The 24,853-nt window shown below is 36.7% G+C and overlaps 1 protein-coding gene and 1 pseudogene across 1 annotated transcript; both read left to right on the top strand.

Moving 5' to 3' along the window:
* Positions 1–2,713: 2,713 nt before the first annotated feature.
* Positions 2,714–3,631, top strand: LOC147358594 (olfactory receptor 4A47-like). The gene has a single exon (XM_086342067.1). The coding sequence runs from the start codon at positions 2,714–2,716 to the stop codon at positions 3,629–3,631; it is 918 nt and encodes a 305-aa protein (XP_086198193.1).
* Positions 3,632–23,361: 19,730 nt separating this feature from the next.
* Positions 23,362–24,278, top strand: LOC147358595 (olfactory receptor 4A47-like; annotated as a pseudogene).
* Positions 24,279–24,853: the final 575 nt, after the last annotated feature.

Here is a 24,853-nt window from a genome sequence, read left to right on the forward strand (position 1 = left end):
GTTTTAGTCCAGGGGATCTTCCTGACCCAGGGATCAAATCAGCATCTCTTGCAACTCTTGTACTGGGAGGTAAATTCTTTACCACTAGCACCACCTGGGAAGTCTCACTTTTTACATACCTTTAATATAGATTATTTTATATAATGTGTATCATTATCTTTCTGTAGAAAATGTCTGAAAATTTACACAGGTAATTTTAGGCTTGTATTGCTTAATTTGTAAATGAAAAATGTTATATTTTTATTTTATTTATAAGTATATATTTACATATATAGGTATATGCTTTATGATTTAAATCTTTAAAAATGTACAACGACTTCTGTCACAGCTTAGGGTGTTTCTACTTTGGCAAAGGCCCTGTGAGCACTTTGAGTTAAATGGAATAATCCCACAAATGTTTTCTCTTTCACAATTTTAACACTAAAACACATTCTATCAACTTGTCTGTCTGAAATCATATGACAACTTTTATCTGTACTTGAAATAAACCTTAAATAACTTATTCTGAAGTTAACATTAATACTATTTGGAAATAAATTCAGATATTATCTTCAAAGACAAAGCTTAAACTTAAAACTATTTGCCTATTTTTAAGGTTTGATTTAAGATAGAAAGTTTTTACATATTTCATTTCTGCTCAGATTTGATTTTCCCTTTTGGTGATATGGTCTCTATTTACACTTTATGATTTTCCCCCCAGAGGACAGGATTCTAAAAGTCCTGTTCCACATGGTGATTGTTTGGTACCATCTCTGGAGATAAAGACTCTACCCTCAAAATTATGATTAAAGTCCCAGTGAATTTAATTAGACAAAAATCACCCTTGGAGATGTACCTACTGAATGCCTCACCTGTCCGTACTGCAGTTAAATACAGACCGAGTGTGGACAGCCCTTTGCCTTTACCTGAGGAGTGATTGTCTGCAGCAGCAATCACATGACAGACTTCTGCTAGAATTAAAATGATGGATTCAGAACATAATAAAGTGTGTATATGAAATTATCCCCATCCTTCAAGAAACCCAAAATTCAACAATGCTGTTTGAAGACAGGACAATATAAGTGAGAATCAAAATGTTGCAAAGTCCATTTCACTTTCGCTGGTATATACACAAGCAGCAGATTAAGTTTTTTCACTTTAAACAATCCTTATATAATTTGAAGTTTTCGCTCTCTCTCTTTCTCTGATTAAAATGGTGATTTAACATTTGTTTGTTATTAGGACAAATTCTGATGGTAGTAAACATTTTGAGTTTCTTTTCACAATCTAGATTCAGAGTTCCTTAGGTAAGAGGACATTCATATTCATTTTGAAAATTCCAATAATTGACGAGTATTTTTTTTTTCTGAATGTCTGAGATGAATTACATGTCCTGTAAGATTGACTCAAAATCCAGTGATGCTGAATGTACCTTGCTCATTATTTTGCCAGAGATGGCACCAGTGCATGAAGGACTAAAGAGATGGCACCAGAGCTCAGAACATGGATTGAATAACTTCCATCTTCTGCAGGTAACCCAGGAAGTGTATTCAGACACAAAATTCTTAACGAGGCTTTCTGTTTTATGAGTCCATTGGTGGAGTGAGAATTCAATCCTTTAAGAGTTTTCCTTTGTGATTTTCATAATCAGTCATGTTAGGATTCTTTCATGATTATTAAATATGTAAAAATTGATTCTATTCAGCAATACACTTTTTGGATAATTTCATATTCTAATTATCTGAAATAAATTTACCTTCCAGAAAGTACTCCTAGAAAGTAATTTCAAGGTTAATGATTTGACAATATTTTCATTTCAGATATTTATATATCTGACCCTACTTTCAATTTTTATGTTCTCTAAACATAGCATGTTAATCTGTTAAAATTAAGTGATGAGGTAGCATCCGTATATTTTGACTGATTGACTTCCAAGAACTCAAGCAAATACTGTACTAAGCAAGCTGTGACTTCAGGTCCTACTTTTCTATTCACAGATGAGCTTCAGCATCCTATCATATGTTTGTTGGTCTAAATGATCAACAAAAGATAAAAATATGAAATATAAAAATATGAAAATTAGACATTTTCCCTCTTTTTGTAGATATTTTAATTTATTTCATATTTTTATCTTTTGTTAGTTAACTGCTTACAGATCTTTACTTTCAATAACTCTGTGCATATCATCTAACATGCGTATCTTCAGACTTTTTGGTCCAGTGGTGTTTTGTTATACTTTCCTAGGTCCTTAAAATATTTGAAATTGTCAGATATATGTATTTGAGATTAACTGATTCGTTAATCAGTTAACGTTAATCAGTTAAGTAAACTTCCAACCCTAGAAGGAGGAAAGTCACCTCTTTCATGAAATGGACATTAAAACTTGCTTTACTTCTTTTTAAAACTTTAATTAGCTTCTATTTTTGTCTGAGATATTTGCTATATGTACAATTTAAAGTTTCTAGATAGAAAATTAGTTGCAGGACTTCACTTATTTGATATTCTTTTCCCACTTTTTAAAAATTCATTTGCCTATCTATTAGTTTGTGGTCAAGGAAGATGATTTAATCAGCCTTCTATTATAATATCTGAAAGTACCCAAACATAATAAACCACAAGGACTGTTTGTTGAATAAAAAGCAAATTATTGTAAGATTTTAGGAAGTCACTTTTAATAATTGTATTTATAGATAATGCTGTCCTGAACTCTGGAATAAGACATACAGAAGAACCTATGGAACAAAGGAAAAATGTAACTGAGTTTGTCCTCTTGGGGCTCACTCAGAGTGTCCAGGGGCAGGGAATTTTATTTGTCGTGTTCTTGCTCATCTACATCGTGACCATGGTGGGCAACCTACTCATTGTCCTGACTGTAGTACTCAGCCCAACATTGGATTCCCCTATGTACTTCTTTCTTGGCTACTTATCATTTATGGATGCTTTTTATTCTACTTCAATCACCCCAAATACAATTATAGACTTACTCTATGAGAAGAAAACCATTTCATTTCAAGCTTGCATGACCCAGCTTTTTACAGAGCATCTATTTAGTGGTGCTGAGGTTTTTCTCCTGGTTTTCATGGCCTATGACCGCTACCTGGCCATCTGCAAGCCCTTGCATTATTTGACAATCATGAATCAGAGAGTGTGTGTTCTGATGCTGCTATTGGCTTGGGTTGGTGGGTTTTTACATGCTCTACTTCATATCATTTTCTTTTACAACCTTCCGTTCTGTGGCCCTAATGTCATTGACCACTTTGCGTGTGACACGTATCCTTTGTTAAAACTGGCCTGCACCGACACCCACATTACTGCCGTCACAGTGGTTGCCAACGATGGGGCGATCTGTGTGACCATTTTCACACTCTTACTCGTCTCCTATGGGGTCATTCTGCGCTCTTTGAAGAATCTCAGTCAGGAAGGGAAGCGTAAAGCCTTGTCCACCTGTGGCTCCCACATTACAGTGGTGGTCCTCTTCTTCGTGCCCTGTATTTTTACGTATGTGAGACCTCCTGTTACCTTACCCATTGATAAATGCTTCGCTGTGTTTTACACCATTGTCACCCCCATGCTGAACCCTCTAATCTATACTCTGAGAAATGGAGAGATGCAAAATGCCATGAAAAAGCTCTGGATCAGAAGAAAACAATGAAGAAGCTGCAAAATATATTACTTATTTTCAACAAACAATTGCTCTTTCAATGAGCAAGGAAAGTCGTGTGTGTGTGTGTGTGTGTGTGTGTGTTTTACTGTAATAAATGTCTCCTCAGTTTAAATAACTTGGGTATGATGAAAAAGGTTTATCATTTGAGTACTTCCAATCTACTTCTGCTCTATTGACTATGCCAAAGCCTTTGACTGAGTGAATCACAATAAACTGTGGAAAATTCTTCAGGAGATGGGAATACCAGACCACCTGACCTGCCTCTTGAGAAACATGTATGCAGGTCAGGAAGCAACAGTTAGAATTGGACATGGAACAACAGGCCAGTTCCAAATAGGAAAAGGAGTACGTCAAGGCTGTATATTGTCACCCTGTTTATTTAACTTGTATGCAGAGTACATCATGAGAAATGCTGGGCTGGATGAAGCACAAGCTGGAATCAAGATTGCTGGGAGAAATAGCAATAATATCAGATATGCAGATGACACCACCCTTATGGCAGAAAGTGAAAAATAATTAAAGGGCCTCTAAATGAAAGTGAAAGAGGAGAGTGAAAAAGTTGGCTTAAAATTCAACATTCAGAAAACTAAGATCATGGCCTCTGGTCCCATCACTTCATAGCATATAGATGGGGAAGCAGTGGAAACAGTGGCTGACTTTATTTTTATGGGCTCCAAAATCACTGCAGATGGTGATTGTAGCTATGAAATTGAAATACGCTTTCTTCTTGGAAGGAAAGTTATGACCAAACTAGACAGCATATTAAAAAGCAGAGATATTACTTTGCCAACATAGGTCCATCTAGTCAAGGCTATGGTTTTTCCAGTGGTCATGTATGGATGTGAGAGTTAGACTGTGAAGAATGTTGAGCACCAAAGAAATGATGCTTTTGAACTGTGGTGTTGGAGAAGACTCTGGAGAGTCCCTTGGATTGCAAGGAGATCCAACCAGTCTATCCTAAAGGAGATCAGTCCTGGGTGTTCATTGGAAGGTCTGATGTTGAAGCTGAAACTCCAATAATTTGGCCACATGATGCGAAGAGCTGTCTCATTTAAAAAGACCCTGATGCTGGGAAAGATTGAGGGCAGGAGGAAAGGGGATGATAGAGGATGAGATCGCTGGATTGCATCACTGAACCGATGGACATGGGTCTGGGTAAACTCCAGGAGTTGGTAATGGACAGGGAGGCCTGGCGTGTTGCGGTTCATGGGGTTCAAAGAGTCAGACACGACTGAGCGACTGAACTGAACTGAATGATCAAAATAAGCTTATAAAATTTTCTTATTTTCCTAATGCAAAGTATATATTTAGTTTGAAATACATTTTTATGATTTCCACAGTTTTGGACGAAAATATATATATAGTTTGGTGGTATAAATTATCTCTATTAAAGTGATAGATTTATGTTCTATATGATGAGTTATGCTGCAGCTAATACTGCAACTTTTTTTTAATTAGGAAAAGGTTTTCTCATGTTTTTCTCTTCAAAAATATAATATTCTTCAGAATAGAGCTCATTACAGATTTCAGGAAAAATAATTTTTAAAATATGATTAAAAAATAGGTTTATTCCTCTATATACAAAGACATTCGATATTAATATTTGATGCAGATTTCTTATTTCTCTATCTGTGAGATCCTTTATACACATTATTTTATTTCTATTGTTTAGCACGTTAATGTTGAAGGTTTCAGTCATAATATTATTGAGGAGGTTATGTTTGTAAAAATAATCTGAAAGACTAAAGATTTTTACAGAAAAATAAACAAACCTTACTCAATATTCCAATTGGGTAATCATATTATTGCCTCATTTTTGTCAGCTTTGTTTGGAGTTACATTTTCATAAAGGTGGCTCATTCCACTTTCCAGATACTTTAGAAAACCTGGTGAGACCCCAGATACATTTTCCGTATCCTGGTCACTGTTTTTGCTTATATAACCTTTTGTAGAGACCCAGGCACATGGATCTCTCTCATACGTAAATTTAGCACAATCCATCATCCGTGCACTTTAAATATTTAGTTTGGAACTTGACACTAAATATTTGGAGTTATATCATTGTTAAGAAATATTCTGACAATATATACCATTATTATCTCTCTTATTAATATAATAGAGATTGCCAGGATATATTGTTTCATTTGACAGAAACAGTATTCATAAAATCCTCCTCTAAATCAGGCTTGAAACAAAATATTATCTGCCTCTAATATGGTCAGTGCATGTGATCAAAGAAGATTATCATTTTGCCTCTCTTGTTTACTCTGGTTTCATGAGGTGCTAAGGCTACGGGGTGATGAGTGCTTTTTACTAGTAAATCACACTGTGTGTGAAGCCGTACATCCTGATTTTAATCCCTGGATTTCTCGTATTATCTCAGTGAAAGTGCTAGTCCCTCAGTCGTGTCCGACGTTTTGCGACCCCATGGACTGGGATCCATGAGTAGCTCGCCAGGCTACTCTGTCCATGGAATTCTCCAGGCAAGAATACTGGAGTCGGTTGCCATTTCCTTCTTCAGGAGAACTTCCTGACTCAGGTATCAAACCCGTGTCTCCTGAATTACACACAGATTCTTTACTATCTGAGCCATCAGGGAAGCCCTTTATTATCTCAAAGTCTTCTCAAATAAAATACTAATCACCAAATAATAACAAGCATTTGGGTTTATCAGAACTTATGTAATTTACTTCTCCACTTTGGGATTTGCTATAGACTGAAAGTTTACTTCCCTCTCCAAAATCATAAGTTAAATCTTTTCTAGTGTGATGGTATTAGGAGGGGAGCCCTTTGGGTAATGGGTAGGTCATAAAAGTTTCACCCTGATGAGTGGGATTGATGCCCTTCTAAAGAAAGGTCAGAGAGTTCACTTAACTCTTTGGCATATGAGGACACAGGAAAAAAAAAAAAAGGTTGTATGTGAACTAGGGACAGGACCTCACCAGATATGGAATCTGTCAGCACCTTAATCTTGGATTTCCTAGCCACCAAACCACTGAAAAAATAAATACCTATTGCTTAATCTTCTAGTCTATGATGTTCCATAAAAACAGGCCATATGCAAAGTATACCAAGACATATGTTTAGTTAATTTTAAAACTTGTGTAGTTATTTCAAGTAATAAGATAAAAATGTTTGCTAGTTCTCTATGTTCCTTAGTCTATGAGCTTCCTGAAGTCAGGGACATTGTTCTAACTGCCTTTGTATTTTCTATTCCTTGCACAGTGTATGGGACCTAGAATCCACTCTATAGTTTTGTCAGTTATCAGAATTATTGATCTATTGGAGTGAGAATCTTTACTGAAAGCTTTTTACATTAAATATACTCAAAAATATTACTATTCTTTGACATCTCTTACAATCATGTATTCTGTTGTTTGTGTTAAATTTTAAGTGTTTTATAGATAGCTCTTATTTTCATACTTTTCCTTTTTATTTCTTCTATCACATTACTTTTGAAAAGTTTCATTTCCTAGCAATTATTTTACAGTTTTAACCTCTTTTTTTTTTTTTTAAAAATAAACATGGATGGACCGAGAGAGTATCATACCAAAGTAAGTCAGAAAAAGAAAGACAAGTAGCATCCAACCTCATTCATATGTGGAATCTAAACTATAACACAGATACAATTTTCTACAGAATAGAAAGGGACTAAAGACACAGAAAACTGACTTGTGGTTGCCAGGGGGTTATTCGGGGAGAGGGATGGATTGAGAATTTAAGATTAGCAGATGGAGGTTATTACGTATATATTGTGTAGGAAACAAGGTCCTACTGTATAGCACAGGGAACAATATCCAATGTCCTGTGATAAAGCAATAAAACACCATATAAGACATACGAAAAGGAGTGTGTGTATGTATGTATGTATATATATATATATATATATATATATATATATATATGTATAACTGAGTCACTTTGCTGTGTAGCAAAAACTAAAGCATTGTAAACTACCCTTCAATAGAAGAAATAAAAATTCAATTATTCATTAACAATCTAGAATTTACTTTTATTTGTGATAGGGAAATATTTAAGCCTATTTTTCCCCAACAGGCAAAATAATCTATCAACATAATCATTAATTTCAGTTTATTTGACAATTTTCTTTTTACTATGTGAGGTATTACACCATCTAGAAGGCTGAATTCTGAGGAACTTGCTCTTCCTCATCACTCTCCTCCTTTGCTACCTTCTCCTCCTGCTCTAAACAGTAAGCTCATTTTGAACAGTTTGCAAACTTCCCGTAAAAGTATATGAGGGATAGTACGGGGAGGGAGGTGGGAAGAGGGTTCAGGATGGGGAACACGTGTATACCTGTGGTGGATTCATGTTGATATATGGCAAAACCAACACAATATTGTAAAGTTAAAAAATAAAATAAAATCAAAACTGAAAAAAAAGTATATTTAACTTGTCATAACACTATATATTTATTTTGATGAAAATTACATGTTTTAATATTATATTTTCTCATCCAGAATAAGACACATATCGTAAAGTATTCACTGATGTCTCAACAAAAATTTATAAGTATCTCCATAGAGTGTATACAAATCTTGTCTTTTCGTTCTCTTATAGAAAAGGATGACTCTCTTATTTGCATTTGATTTACTGACACATTTTCAATGAACAGCTCAGAGAAGAGTCAGTGTCTTTTTCTGGTGTGAATTATAGCTCATTTCTAAAGGTCACAGGTATATCAGTCAGTTCAGGTCAGTCACTCAGTCATGTCCGACTCTTTGTAACCTCCACGGATTGCAGCAGCCCAGGATTCCCTGTCCATCAACAACTCATGGAGTTTACTCAGACTCATGTCCATTGAGTCAGTGATGCCATCCAACCATCTCATCCTCTGTCGTCCCCTTCTCTGACTTCAATTTTTCCCGGCATCAGTGTCTTTTCTGATGAGTCAGTTTTTCACCTCAGGTGGCCAGAGTATTGGAGTTTCATCTTGAGTGTCAGTCCTTCCAATGAATATTCAGGTCTGAAGTCCTTGAGGATTGACTGGTTTGATCTCCTTACAGCCCAAGGGCCTCTCAAGAGTCTTCTCCAACACCATAGTTCAAAAGCATCAATTCTTTGGCACTCAGTTTTCTGTATAGTCCAACCCTACATTCATACATGACCACTGGAAAAACTGTAGCTTAGACTAGTAATGTCTAAGAAAGTATTGTCTTAGAAAGTAATGTCTCTGCTTTTCAATATGCTGTCTAGGTTGGTCATAGCTTTTCTTCCAAGGAGCAAGCGTCTTTTAATTTCATGGCTGCAGTCACCATCTGCAGTGATTTTGAAGTTCCCCAAAATAAAGTCTGACACTGTTTCCACTGTTTCCTCATCTATTTGCCATGAAGTGATGGGACCAGATGCCATGGTCTTAGTTTTCTGAATGTTGAGTTTTAAGCTAACTTTTTCACTCTTCTCTTTCATTGAGAAGCTCTTTAGTTCTTTGCATTCTGCCATAAGTATGGTGTCATCTGAGTATCTGAGGTTATTGATATTTCTCCCAGCAGTCTTGATTCCAGGCTGTGCTTCATCCAGCCCAGCATTTCACATGATGTACTCTGCACATAAGTTAAATAAGCAGGGGGATAATATACAGCCTTGATGTACTCCTTTCCTAATTTGGAACCAGTCTGTTGTTCTGTGTCCGGTTCTAACTATTGCTTCTTGACCTGGAAACATATTTCTCAGAAGGCAAATATGGTGTTATGGTATTCACATCTTTTGAAGTATTTTCCACAGTTTGTTGTGGCCCACACCGTCAAATACTTTGGCATAGTCAATAAGGCAGAAGTAGATGTTTCTCTGGAGCTCTCTTTTTCGATAATCCAATGGATGTTGGCTATTTGATCTGTGGTTCCTCTTCCTTTTCTACATCCGGCTTGAACATCTGGAAGTTTGTAGTTCACATACTGTTAAAGCCTGGCTTGGAGAATTTTGAGAATTACTTTGGTAGTGTGTGGGATGAGTGCAATTGTGTGCTAGTTTGAACATTATTTGGCATTGCCTTTCTTTGGGATTTGGAGAAGGCAATGGCACCCCACTCCAGTACTCTTGCCTGGAGAATCCCATGGATGGAGGAGCCTGGTGGGCAGTAGTCCATGGGGTCGTGAAGAGTCGGACACAACTGAGCGAATTCGTTTTCACTTTCATTTTCTTTGGGATTATTCAAACATTCCTAGGCCTATATCCAACAGTACACATGTATGTATCCCACCACACTCTCAGATCTGTATCCAATCTCATGTGAATTCCTATGACAAATTGTAACTACATATTCAATGTTATTTAGGTATCTATTCAATTGAACACACTATATATCTGACAATATATAGTTACTAAGTGAACTAGTGAATATGCTTATAATTGTTACGGATTTTGTCTAGAATGGTGTTGATTTTGATCTGTGATTTCCAGATATTGGGAGATCCTTCCTCTATATATTGTTGGTTATTATTTGCAACAATTTGGTAATGTATGCCTCTGTGAGTAGACTTGAGATGTTTTCCTTTTCCCTCTGCCTGTTTACTTCAAAAATTGGAGACTCTGGGCTACTGTTAATAAGCCCTAGTCCAATAATAGCACACTGAGTGGCCTCTCTGTGAAATTTTCAGCAGATCTTTGAATGAGCATTTCTAACACCATGGGTTGAAATAGTCATAAAATGTCCTTAATGCCATATCTGAAATTAAGACCCTGAAGGAGCCTTGTCAACTGGAAATTGGCACTTGTCAGCTTCTGCAAGGATTAAGTCGATGGTCACCACAGTCACTGACCCTCAAAACTGAACGGAGTTCAGGGAAGAGATTTGGAATGAGGCATTCTGTGCTCTGAGAAAAGCTGGCAGAACAGGCCTTCAGATCGATATTTTCAGAAGATTTTATGAGCCACAAATCTTACATCTTCTCATGTCTAGAAAAGCACTGAAATCATTAACAGAAACATCTGCTTCAGACATTAGGAAGGAAATAAATTTGAAAGTCAAAATGGGATAATTGTAGTTCAGATACTGAAGGTAAAATTAGATGGCTATTGTGGATTTCAGACACATTCCTGTATTGCTAAGAACTTAAATTTTCTGAGCTGTGTCAGATTAGGGGATGGCACTGGTCACTGGTAGCTGCAACCTTATGATTTCAAGGTATCCTCCTGTAACTCTTAAGACCTTCTACACTAAAATTGTTTTAGGTCAGATATTAACAAAAAAGCAGAGACATATGTAGTGGCCAATATACCACATCAGAAGTTAAAACCTACTTAGATAAAGTTAAACAACTGGCTACCTGGCTGCAAGTCTCCCTTGAGTGTCAGGCCCAGATAGACTTATTCTTCTAAATCCCAAGTGACTGAGTTCTTAATCATACTAAACTCAACTTGGAAGTCAGGAATATTTCAACCTGATATTCATTCCATGAACTGAGGCAGAACTATGCCCCATTTCATCTGGAAGTAGCCAGAGCATTTGTCCCCCCATTCCCTGAAAAACTTAGGGGAGGTTAACCTAATGGGAAATTAAAGGTCATCTCCCATAAAACCGAGTTCCTCTACTAAGTTTGACTAACGTCTCTATCCAAAATGATTATTTCATTTTTGCCCAACACTTTTTCTCCTCAAGACTGATGAATATCAGAGAAAAGGGGGAGTTGATACTGAGAAAAGCCATGTGGGGTTCCTGGGCATAAAAACCTTTATGTGTCCCTCATTTCTTTGATTACAGAAAATTGATTTCATTCAACATCGCTGACCTTCCCCGAGTTCCAAATGGAAGATTCAAGCAGTTGTTAATTAGGTAAGGAAGAAGGTGTGAGACAAGGGAAAAGCAAACATCAGGAAATAATAGTCAGTCTTGGGGAAGATCCTAATTCCCCATCAAGGGATACACACATCCACTTTGAGCTGTTCTGCAGATACTGAAACCCCCACCAGGTGGGAGAAGTTTACAATGGTATACTGCCCACATGCACTTGACCCTAGACCAGTTGGAACCAGAAAGTTGGTGATGCTGACGCCCACTTACCAACCAATCAGAATAATGTCCACTCACATTTTTTTGAACCATTGCTATAAAACTTCTCACTATCCTCTCCAAGTGGAGACACACGGTTTTGAGGGCTGCTCTGACCCCCTTTGCCTGGCAAAGCAAATAAAGCTATTTTTTCCTACTTCACACAAAACTCTCTCCAATAGCTTAATGGTGTTTTCAGTGTTACTTTGGATTGCCGGCTAAGTGAAGTCCAAAGCAAAATAAAATGTCTATCTCAAGATAAATCCATCTTAAGCAATTAATGGTCTTTTGTAAGTTACCTACAACCTATGTATGAATCCTTGGCCTTTAATTAAGTTACTTTGAATTAACTTATTTTGATAATGGTCTTATCTAAAATTCTTTAAAAAATTTTTGACAGTATACTCAGTATATATCCTTGGGTGGAAAAATGATAAAACAATAGTGTAGTCTTTTCCACATAAAAGGAAATGATGGTTGACATTCCTATGTTTCCAAGGTTCATTTGAAAGCATAACATACCATTTCACACCAGTCAGAATGGCTGCGATCCAAAAGTCTACAAATAATAAATGCTGGAGAGGGTGTGGAGAAAAGGGAACCCTCTTACACTGTTGGTGGGAATGCAAACTAGTACAGCCACTATGGAGAACAGTGTGGAGATTCCTTAAAAAACTGGAAATAGAACTGCCTTATGATCCAGCAATCCCACTGCTGGGCATACACACTGAGGAAACCAGAATTGAAAGAGACACGTGTACCCCAATGTTCATCGCAGCACTGTTTATAATAGCCAGGACATGGAAGCAACCTAGATGTCCATCAGCAGATGAATGGATAAGAAAGCAGTGGTACATATACACAATGGAGTATTACTCAACCATTAAAAAGAATTCATTTGAATCAGTTCTAATGAGGTGGATGAAACTGGAGCCTATTATACAGAGTGAAGTAAGCCAGAAGGAAAAACATCAATACAGTATACTAACGCATGTATATGGAATTTAGAAAGATGGTAACAATAACCCAGTGTACGAGACAGCAAAAGAGACACTGATGTATAGAACAGTCTTATGGACTCTGTGGAAGAGGGAGAGGGTGGGGAGATTTAGGAGAATGGCATTGAAACATGTAAAATATCATGTAAGAAACAAGTTGCCAGTCCAGGTTCGATGCACGATACTGGATGCTTGGGGCTAGTGCACTGGGACGACCCAGAGGGATGGTATGGGGAGGGAGGAGGGAGGAGGGTTCAGGATGGGGAATGCATGTATACCTGTGGCGGCGGATTCATTTTGATATTTGGCAAAACTAATACAATTATGTAAAGTTTAAAAATAAAATAAAATAAAAAAAAAAGAACAGAAAAAAAAAAAGAAAGCATAACATTTTGCAAATAGCAACTAAATTAAACAAATCTATACTTCTGACTGCATCTGGTCTTAGTTGTATCACATGGGCTGAGTCGCCCTGTGGCATGTGAGATCTCAGTTCCCCAATCAGGGGCTGAACCTGTGTCTACTCCTTTGAAAGCAGAATGTTAACCACTGGGCCACCAAGGGAGTCCTGGCAATTCACTTTTGAAAGAGTAATGAGTCATTCTAGTGACAACACAAATTATCATGTTACAAGTAAAATCATGTTGTACTGGTTCAAAGATAGATATAATGTAAATGAGTAATAGGACTTATAAATTCACTCAGAATCATAGGATTTTTCCGTAGTATCCTTTTGGTTGTAAGTGACAGAAAGATCAACTGAAATGCTTTTGAAATTTAAGGATATTTGTTGATTGGCTAACATGACTGCAAACTTCAAAAAACCTAAGATTCACAGTTAGTTGATATATTGGATCAAACATGCCACAAAGGAGTCCTTTTCTTGTTGTTTTCTTCTCTGACTGATCTTAAATCTGACTTACCTGGCACTTAGAAGGATTGCTATCTACAACAACTCAGAGAAAAGGCTCTTTATACGACTCTGGCAGAAGTAACTGACCTCGATCATCAGGTACATACAACAAGGACTAAACCACAGTGGAGACAGGGCAGAATGCTTTTGCATTTCAGGTGACCTATTAACACTTGGCTACCTCTTGCAACTCACATTGAGACAGTAAACAAGAAACTTCAGGAACCTGGCCTGCATTTTGGGTAGACTGAAGACGTGATTAGGCATCGCAGGGGTAAAATTCTAGGCTATACCTCTAGCTAAGCCACTAAAATCAGCTGAGAAGTTAGTGGAAGGTGAAGGGAGAAGAACAGAGTCGATAGTGAAGGGAAAAGACAATAGACAGACGTTGAAGCTCTATGATCAGCAGCAGTGTCAAGTGGCATAGTTCATTACTCTAGCCATTCTCTTCTAATCTGTCAGGAAACTATTTTTAGGTAAATTCCTCACTTCTGAATTCATCATCAGCATCAAAATGAAAGAAGACAGGATGAATGTGACTGAATTCATTCTAATTGGACTTCCCCAGGGTTCTCAGATGCTGATAATTCTATTTTTGGTGTTACTTAGCATCTACATCAGAGAAGGCAATGGCGCCCCACTCCGGTACCCTCGCCTGGAGAATCCCATGGATGGAGGAGCCAGGTGGGCTGCCCATGGGGTCGCTAAGAGTTGGACACGACTGAGCGACTTCACTTTCACTTTTCACTTTCACGAATTGGAGATGGAAATGGCAACTCACTCCAGTGTTCTTGCCTGGAGAATCCCAGGGACGGGGGAGCCTGGTGGGCTGCTGTCTATGGGGTCGCACCAAGTCGGACATGACTGAAGCGACTTAGCAGCAGCAGCATCTACATGGCAAATAGATGGGGAAAACAATGGAAACTGTAACAGACTTTATTTTCTTGGGCTCCAGATGGTGACCATCACTGCAGATGGTGACCACAGCCATGAAATTAAAAGACGCTTGCTCCTTGGAAGAAAAGTATGACAAATCTAGACAGCATATTAAAAAGCAGAGACATAAATTTGCCGACAAAGATCTGTAGAGTCAAAGCTATGGTTGGTCCAGTAGTCATGTATGAATGTGAGTTGGACCATGAAGAAAGCTAAGCACCAAAGATTAGATACTTTCAATCCATGCTGCTGGAGAAGACTTTTGAGAATCCCTTGGACAGCAAGGAGATAAACCCAGTCAATCCTAAAGGAAATCAACCCTGAATATTCATTGGAAGGACTGATGTTGAAGCCGAAATTCCAATACTTTAGCCACCTGATGTGAAGAGCCAATTCACTGGAAAGGACCTTGATGCTGGGAAAGATTGAGGGCAGGAGGAGAAGAAGCAACAGAGGATGAGATGGTTGGATGGCATCACCATCATCAATGGACATGGGTTTGAGCAAGCTCTGGGAGATGGGGAAGGACAGGGAAGCCTGGCTGCTGCAGTCCATGGGCTCACAAAGAGTTGGACATGACTGAGACACTCAACAACAACAATACCAAAAATTTCCATGATGTGGCACAGAGAGGGAGATCTCCAAAGATCACGATGCTGCCTCTGAGTTGAGAATCTGAAATTCACGGTCAAGGACACTAAAGCAGAAAATGCATCTATAGTCCTGGAGAGGCTGAGTGTGAGAAAGAGAGAGAATTATGCATAGCTAAGAGGATGCATCTCAAGTATACATCAAAGAACTGATCTGTGTGTGCATCTGAGGAAAACACCTGATATCTGAGAAATATCTGAGAAATTTGCTCAGATGAATTAGAGAGGATGGCTTGGTTTTCAAACTAGGTCAGGAAGAGAGCCTACTCTCATTCTCTGGAAAACCTCATATTTACAGGGGCAGTGCTGTTGGTTGAATACTTTGAAAAATTTTCATTAGTTGTGGGACATGAATAGTTCTAGACTGAGAATATCCCAGGACCAGCTTCAAGACCTGTATCAGCAATGTATTTTAAAAAAATCCTCAAAGAAAACACCCAAAGGAATCAAAACAAGCATTTTGTTCAAAATTTTGTGTCTTTGCTAATGTGAGCTATTAATCTAATTATTTCCACTTGATGCCCTTGTGTCATGCTGGTGTAAGTGTTATGCTGGGTGCATAATATGCATTAGGAAGTATATTGTTTCATTACTTCTTTGTTTTAAATTAAATTTATTTATTTTAATTAGAGGCGAATTACTTTACAATATTGTATTGTTTTTGCCATACATCAACATGAATCCACCACAGGTGTATGAAAGTGTTGTGTAACAAGTTATTTCTTGATTAGTTGTTATGTAAAATTAATTGATTTAAGTTCCATGGGAATGAACTATCTTGCAAGAGAATGTTAGGATTCTACCCCTACATATGCTGTCTACAAGAGATCCACCTCAAAACAGGGGACACATACAGACTGAAAGCGAAGGGCTGGAAAAAGATTTTCCATGCAAATAGGGACCAAAAGAAAGCAGGAGTAACAATACTCATATCAGATAAAATAGACTTTAAAACGAAGGCTGTGGAAAGAGACAAAGACGGTCACTACATAATGATCAAAGGATCAATCCAAGAAGAAGATATAACTATTATCAATATATATGTACCCAACACGGGAGCACCGCAATACGTAAGACAAATGCTAACAAGTATGAAAGGAGAAATTAACAAGAACACAATAATAGTGGGAGACTTTAATACCCGACTCACACCTATGGATAGATCAACTAAACAGAAAATTAACAAGAAAACACAAACTTTGAATGATACAATAGACCACTTAGACCTAATTGATATCTATAGGACATTTCATCCCAAAACAATGAATTTCACCTTTTTCTCAAGCGCACATGGAACCTTCTCCAAGATAGATCACATCCTGGGCCATAAAGCTAGCCTTGGTAAATTCAAAAAAAATAGAAATCATTCCAAGCATCTTTTCTGACCACAATGCAGTAAGATTAGATCTCAATTACAGGAGAAAAACTATTAAAAATTCCAACATATGGAGGCTGAACAACACGCTGCTGAATAACCAACAAATCACAGAAGAAATCAAAATAGAAATCAAAACTTGCATAGAAATGAATGAAAATGAAAACACAACAACCCAAAACCTGTGGGACACTGTAAAAGCAGTCCTAAGGGGAAAGTTCATCGCAATACAGGCATACCTCAAGAAACAAGAAAAAAGTCAAATAAATAACCTAACTCTACACCTAAAGCAACTAGAAAAGGAAGAAATGAAGAACCCCAGGGTTAGTAGAAGGAAAGAAATCTTAAAAATTAGAGCAGAAATAAATGCAAAAGAAACAAAAGAGACCATAGCAAAAATCAACAAAGCCAAAAGCTGGTTCTTTGAAAGGATAAATAAAATTGACAAACCATTAGCCAGACTCATCAAGAAACAAAGGGAGAAAAATCAAATCAATAAAATTAGAAATGAAAATGGAGAGATCACAACAGACAACACAGAAATACAAAGGATCATAAGAGACTACTATCAACAATTATATGCCAATAAAATGGACAACGTGGAAGAAATGGACAAATTCTTAGAAAAGTACAACTTTCCAAAACTCGACCAGGAAGAAATAGATAATCTTAATAGACCCATCACAAGCATAGAAATTGAAACTGTAATCAAAAATCTTCCAGCAAACAAAAGCCCAGGTCGAGATGGCTTCACAGCTGAATTCTACCAAAAATTTAGAGAAGAGCTAACACCTATCCTACTCAAACTCTTCCAGAAAATTGCAGAGGAAGGTAAACTTCCAAACTCATTCTATGAGGCCACCATCACCCTAATACCAAAACCTGACAAAGGTCCCACAAAAAAAGAACACTACAGGCCAATATCACTGATGAACATAGATGCAAAAATCCTTAACAAAATTCTAGCAATCAGAATCCAACAACACATTAAAAAGATCATATACCATGACCAAGTGGGCTTCATCCCAAGGATGCAAGGATTCTTTGATAGCCGCAAATCAATCAATGTAATACACCACATTAACAAATTGAAAAATAAAAACCATATGATTATCTCAATAGATGCAGAGAAAGCCTTTGACAAAATTCAACATCCATTCATGAAAAAACTCTCCAGAAAGCAGGAAAGGAAGGAACATACCTCAACACAATAAAAGCTATATATGACAAACCCACAGCAAACATTATCCTCAATGGTGAAAAATTGAAAGCATTTCCTTTAAAGTCAGGAACAAGACAAGGGTGCCCACTTTCACCATTACTATTCAACATAGTTTTGGAAGTTTTGGCCACAGCAATCAGAGCAGAAAAAGAAATAAAAAGAATCCAAATTGGAAAAGAAGAAGTAAAACTCTCACTATTTGCAGATGACATGATCCTCTACATAGAAAACCCTAAAGACTCCAGCAGAAAATTACCAGTCAATGATTATAGTAAAGTTGCAGGATATAAAATCAACACACAGAAATCCCTTGCATTCCTATACACTAATAATGAGAAAACAGAAAGAGAAATTAAGGAAACAATTCCATTCACCATTGCAACGGAAAGACTAAAATACTTAGGAATAAATCTACCAAGAGAAACTAAAGGCCTATATATAGAAAACTATAAAACACTGGTGAAAGAAATCAAAGAGGACACTACATGGAGAAATATCCCATGTTCATGGATTGGAAGAATCAATATAGTGAAAATGAGTATATCACCCAAAGCAATTTATAGATTCAATGCAATCCCTATCAAGCTACCAACGGTATTCATCACAGAGCTAGAACAAATAATTTCACAATTTGTATGGAAATACAAAAAACCTCGAATAGCCAAAGCTATTTTGAGAAAGAAGAATGGAACTGGAGGAATCAACCTACCTGACTTCAGCCTCTACTACAAAGCCACAGTCATCAAGACAGTATGGTACTGGCGCAAAGACAGAAATATAGATCAGTGGAACAAACAGAAATCCCAGAGATAAATCCACGCACATATGGACACCTTATCTTTGACAAAGGAGGCAAGAATATACATTAAAGATTAATGTATATTAAAGACAATTAATTAAAGATTAAAGACAATCTCTTTAACAAGTGGTGCTGGGAAAACTGGTCAACCACTTGTAAAAGAATGAAACTAGAGCAGTTTCTAACACCATACACAAAAATAAACTCTAAATGGATTAAAGATCTCAACGTAAGACGAGAAACTATAAAACTCCTAGAGGAGAACATAGGCAAAACACTCTCCGACATACATCACAGCAGGATCCTCTATGACCCACCCCCCAGAATATTGGAAATAAAAGCAAAAATAAACATATGGGACCTAATTAAACTTAAAAGCTTCTGCACAACAAAGGAAACTATTAGCAAGGTGAAAAGACAGCCTTCAGAATGGGAGAAAATAATAGCAAATGAAGGAACTGACAAACAACTAATGTCAAAAATATACAAGCAACTCCTACAGCTCAATTCCAGAAAAATAAATGACCCAATCAAAAAATGGGCCAAAGAACTAAATAGACATTTCTCCAAAGAAGACACACAGATGGCTAAGAAACACATGAAACGATGCTCAAATTCACTCATTATCAGAGAAATGCAAATCAAAACCACAATGAGGTACCATTTCACGCCAGTCAGAATGGCTGCTATCTAAAAGTCTACGAGCAATAAATGCTGGAGAGGGTGTGGAGAAAAAAGGAACCCTCTTACACTGTTGTTGGGAATGCAAACTAGTACAGCCACTATGGAGAACAGTGTGGAGATTCCTCAAAAAACTGGAAATAGAACTGCTATATGACCCAGAAATCCCACTGCTGGGCATACACACTGAGGAAACCAGAACTGAAAGAGACACGTGTACCCCAGTGTTCATCACGGCACTGTTTATGATAGCCAGGACATGGAATCAATCTAGATGTCCATCAGCAGATGAATGGATAAGAAAGCTGTGGTACATATACACAATGGAGTATTACTCAGCCATTAAAAAGAATACATTTGAATCAGTTCTAATGAGGTGGATGAAATTGGAGCCTATTATACAGAGTGAAGTAAGCCAGAAAGAAAAACACCAATACAGTATACTAATGCATATATATGGAATTTAGAAAGATTGTAACAATAGCCCGGTATACCAGACAGCAAAAGAGACACTGATGTATAGAACATTCTTTTAACTCTGTGGGAGAGGGAGCGGATGGGATGATTTGGGAGAATGGCATTGAAATATGTATAATATCATATATGAAATGAGTCACCAGTCCAGGTTCGATGCACGATACTGGATGCTTGGGGCTGGTGCACTCGGACGACCCAGAGGGATGGTATGGGGAGGGAGGAGGGAGGAGGGTTCAGGATGGGGAACACATGTATACCTGTGGCGGATTCATTTCGATATTTGGCAAAACCAATACAATATTGTAAAGTTTAAAAATAAAATAAAATTAAAAAAATAAACATTCAATTTATTTGCACTTAGATTATTCCAGTTTTAAATTATTTCTCAATGTATGTTTAGATCATTGTGTTTTTCATAGAAATGGTCTGTTTTCTTTTCTTGGCACGTTAACTGCCATACATCCTTTTATCACATCATTTTGTTGTCTTTTTAAAATTTGTGGATTCTACAATGATGGCCCTCTCTTCAATCTTGATTCTGATAATTTGGTTTTTCTCTTACTTTTTCTTAGTCCATTTGGCTAGAGATTATAATTTATTCAATGTTCAAAGGATCAATTCCTGGTGTTCTTTACTTTATATAAATTACTCTTTTAATTATGTATAGCTTCTCCACACCTTCCACACTACAATGCTCTTTATGTTCATTTTAAATTTTCTTTTTTATCATTTTGAGACAGAAGCTTAGTTCATTCTTTAAAGAGTCTATTGTTTTCTAATATTTGCATTTAAATCTATAAAATTCTCTCTAATCACACAGCTGCATCCAGTTAATTTATACACATTGCAATGTATTATACATAGCCCTTTATGTATATTAATATATATCTTTTATAAATATTTTTCATATAGTTTATATATATATATGTATATCATAATGTTCCTGTTGAAAATATATTTTTGAAAATAGTCATGAGTGATTTTAGGCTGAATAATTGGAAAATATTACATATTTGTTATAAATTTCTATTTAAAGTACGTATGTGCTTTATAATTTAAGTTCTTAGAAATATATTGCAAATTGTGTCATGGCCTTAGGTATTTTCTACTTTGGTGGCTGCCCCATGAGCACTTTGAAATGAAGGGGACAGTCCCACAAATACTTTTTTCTTTTCCTAGTATGATACTAAAACTGATCAAAGTTTCTATCAAAGTTTCTATCTGCGTCTGAAATTATGTGACACTTTTTATCTGCATTTGAGATAAGGTTTACATGACTTGCTCTGATATTAACATTCATGATTGGAAATTAGTTCAGATATCATCTTCAAAGATAAAGCTTAAAGTTAAAAAGATTTGCTTGTTTTGAAGAACATACTTTCACAAGAATGTTTTCACATATTTCATTTCCGCCCAGATTTGAATTTCTCTTTTGGTGATATGACCTAAATTTGTTTTTCATGATTTTTTCCCAGAAGGCAGAATTTTATAAGTCTTGTTCCACACGGTGATTGTTCTTGTACTATCTCTGGAGATCTACCCTCAAAATTATGATTAAAGTCCCAGTGAATTTAATTAGACAAAATCATACTTGGAGATGCAGGAATTGAATGACCCAGTTGTATGTGCTGCACTTAAATGTAGACAAAGTGCTTCCAGCCCTTTGCCAGGCCCTGCGGCGCGTTTGTCGACAACAGTGATCACATGACCGGCTTCTTCTGGAACTGCAGTGATGGACTCAGAACATAATACAGTGTGTATATGAGATCATTCGCCCTCCTTCAGGAAGACTGAAGGTCAACAGCACTGTATGCGCACAGCACAGTAACTGATTAAGAATCGAAATGTTGCCACAGTCATTTCACAGCTTCACTTTGACTGCTATAAGCGCAAACAGGAAATATTTTATTACATATTCAAAATATTTTATTATAAACAATTTACACATAGTTTGAAGTTTTTTCTCTCTGTCTGATTAACGTACTGATTTAATATTGGTTTGTTATCAGGACAAATCCAGCCAACAGTGAACATTCTGAGTTTCTGTTCACAATCAAGATTCAGGGTTCCTTAGGAAATAGAATGTTCATATTCATTTTGAAAATCTCAGTCATTTGAAAAGTAATTTTTAAAAATAACAGATGATTTCTATTTCCTGCAATCATGGAAAGCATTGGTCACAAGGAAGCAGTTCAAGGTGCTGTGAGGCTGCATGAATCTTACTCTCTGCATTACCAGAGACAACATCAGTACATAAAGGACAAGCAAGAAGGAAGCAGAGCCCAGAAGATGGATTGAACAGCTTTCTTCATAGGCAGGTAACCCAGGAAGCATATTTAGAAACAAAATTCTGAACGAGGCTTCCGATTTTGCAAGAGTACGTTGGTGAGGTGAGCTTTCTTACTTGCTCAGTCATGTCCAACTCTTTGGGACCGTTCGAATTGTAGCCCACCAGGCTCCTCTGTCAGTGGGATTTTCTAGGCAAGAATACTGGAGTGGGTTGCCATTTCCTCCTCACAGGGATCTTCCTGACCCAGAAACTGAACCCGCACCTCCTGTGTATCCTGCATAGAAGGCTGATTCTTTGCCCACTGAGCCACCAGGGAAGCCCAGGATGGGGTTAGACTTCAGTCTTTTAGAGTTTTCCTTTGTGATTTTCCTAAGTCATGTTACAACTCCATTATGATTATTAAATATGTTGATTCAATAGATTTATTCTATTCTGTAAAATGATCTGGAATAAAGTTATCTACTTGAAGATAAAATATCCTTAGAAATTAATTTCAAAGGTAATGATCTGGGGATAGTTTCATGGGAAGAGATATAAAAATTTGGTAATAGTTTTAATTTACATGTTCTCTAAACATTGTGTGTTAATTAAAAGATGAGGTAACACCTGTAGACCTTGACTGAGTGACCCTCAAGAACATGAACAAATGCTGTAATAAGTAAACCTTGACTTTAAGTCCTGTTTTTTGTTCAAGGTAGGCTTAGGCACCCTATCATGTTTATTGGCCATTTAGAAGCCATCTTCTGTTAATTTTTTTGGTTGATAATTTATTCCATATTTCATACTTTTATATTTATCTTTTCTTCATTAGATGATAACTCTCTATATCATCCAATATGTAAGTCTTTCTTCAAACATTTCATCTACTGCTGTTTTGGTATCATTTCCTAGATTCTTAAAAAACATGAAATTGTCAAATAAACCTATTTGAGATTTCAAGGATTGGTTAAAAATATTCTTCCAACCCTAGAATGAAGAAGTGTACCTCCTTTATGAAATGGATAGCAAATATAAAGTAAATCTTGCTTTACCTTTGTATTAAACTTTTAATTTTTAATAGATATTAGCTATATGTACAATAATTAGCTTCCAGATGGAAAGCTAATAGTGACACCTCATTTATTTAATGATGTATCCTTTTCCCACAAATGTCTCTAATTAATTGCCTGTCCATTAGTGTACAAGATTTTGAGTTTTAGGGTGCTGTTTTAATAAGCCTTGATCATGTTAATAATATCTGAAAATATAAGAACCATACTGCTCATTTGCTGAATGAATGAACAAATTAGACATCAGAACGTCAGTCGTGATAATTATATTTGTAGGAAATGTTGTCCTGAACTCTGAAATAAAAGATGCAGAAAGACCTATGGAACAAAGGATCAATGTAACTGAGTTTGTCCTCTTGGGGCTCACTCAGAGCCCCCAGGGTCAGAAAATCTTATTTGTCATCTTCTTGCTCATCTACTTTGTGACCATGGTGGGCAATCTCCTCATTGTCCTGACTGTGGTGTCCAGCCCGACCCTGCATGTCCCTATGTACTTCTTTCTTGGCAACTTATCATTTATGGATGCTGTTTATTCTACTACAGTCACCCCAAATATGATTATAGACTTATTCTATGTGAAAAAAACCATTTCATTCCAAGCTTGCATGATCCAACTTTTTACAGAGCACTTATTCGGTGGTGCTGAGATTTTACTCCTGGTTGTCATGGCCTATGACCGCTATGTGGCCATCTGCAAACCTTTGCATTATATGACAATCATGAATCAACGGGTATGTACTCTGTTACTGCTGTTAGCCTGGACTGGTGGGTTTTTACATGCTATCATTCACATTCTCTTTGTTTACAACCTTCCCTTCTGTGGTCCCAATGTCATTGACCACTTTGGATGTGACATGTACCCCTTGTTAAAACTGGCCTGCACTGAAATCATATTATTGGCTTCTCGGTGCTGGCTAACGACGGGGCCATCTGTGTGGTCCTCTTCACACTCCTACTCGTCTCCTATGGGGTCATCCTGCGCTCCCTCAAGAATCTTAGTCAGGAAGGGAGGCGCAAAGCCTTGTCCACCTGTGGCTCCCACGTCACTGTGGTGGTCCTCTTCTTTGTGCCCTGTATTTTTCTGTATGTGAGACCTCCTTCCACCTTACCCACTGATAAATCCTTGGCTGTGTTTTACACCATTGTCACCCCTATGCTGAACCCTCTAATCTATACTCTGAGAAATGAAGAGATGCAAAATGCCATGAAAAAGCTCTGGATCAGAAGAAGAAAATGAGGCCATAGGGAAATATGTCACCTATTTTCAATTAAAAATTACTCTTCTCAGGAAAGCAATGTGTGATTCTTTAACTGTAGTATCTCCTTAGGCTAACTGACTTGGATATGATGAAAAACATCTCTTTTTGAATAATTTGAGTGGTCAAAATATATTTTAATATTTTCAAAATTTCCTAGTTCAAAATGTATATTTGTTTGAAATACATTTTTATGATTTCTGTGATTTCTTGGGGGAAGTACATATAGTTTTGGGGTATAAAATGTCTCTTTGAGACTATAGATTTATGTTCTATATGATGAGTTAAGCTATATAGTTAACACTGTTAATTTATTAGATTAGGGGAAGATTTTACCATATTTCTCTCAAAAATAATGCAATATTTTTCAGAATGAATAGGGTTTATTATGTTATAGATTTCAGAAAAAAATAACTAGAAATATAAATTCCTCCACACACACACACTTATTAATATTTGAAGTATAGATACAATTTTCTATCTGCAAGATGCTTTATTTATACATCATTTTGTTTCTATTGCTTGACATCTTAAGATTGAAGTAAAATGTTTCAAA

This window comes from Bos grunniens, chromosome 15 (genome assembly GCF_055505025.1).
Source record: "Bos grunniens cultivar Pamir isolate PY7600 chromosome 15, Bosgru_T2T1.0, whole genome shotgun sequence".
Classification (NCBI taxonomy): domain Eukaryota; kingdom Metazoa; phylum Chordata; class Mammalia; order Artiodactyla; family Bovidae; genus Bos; species Bos grunniens.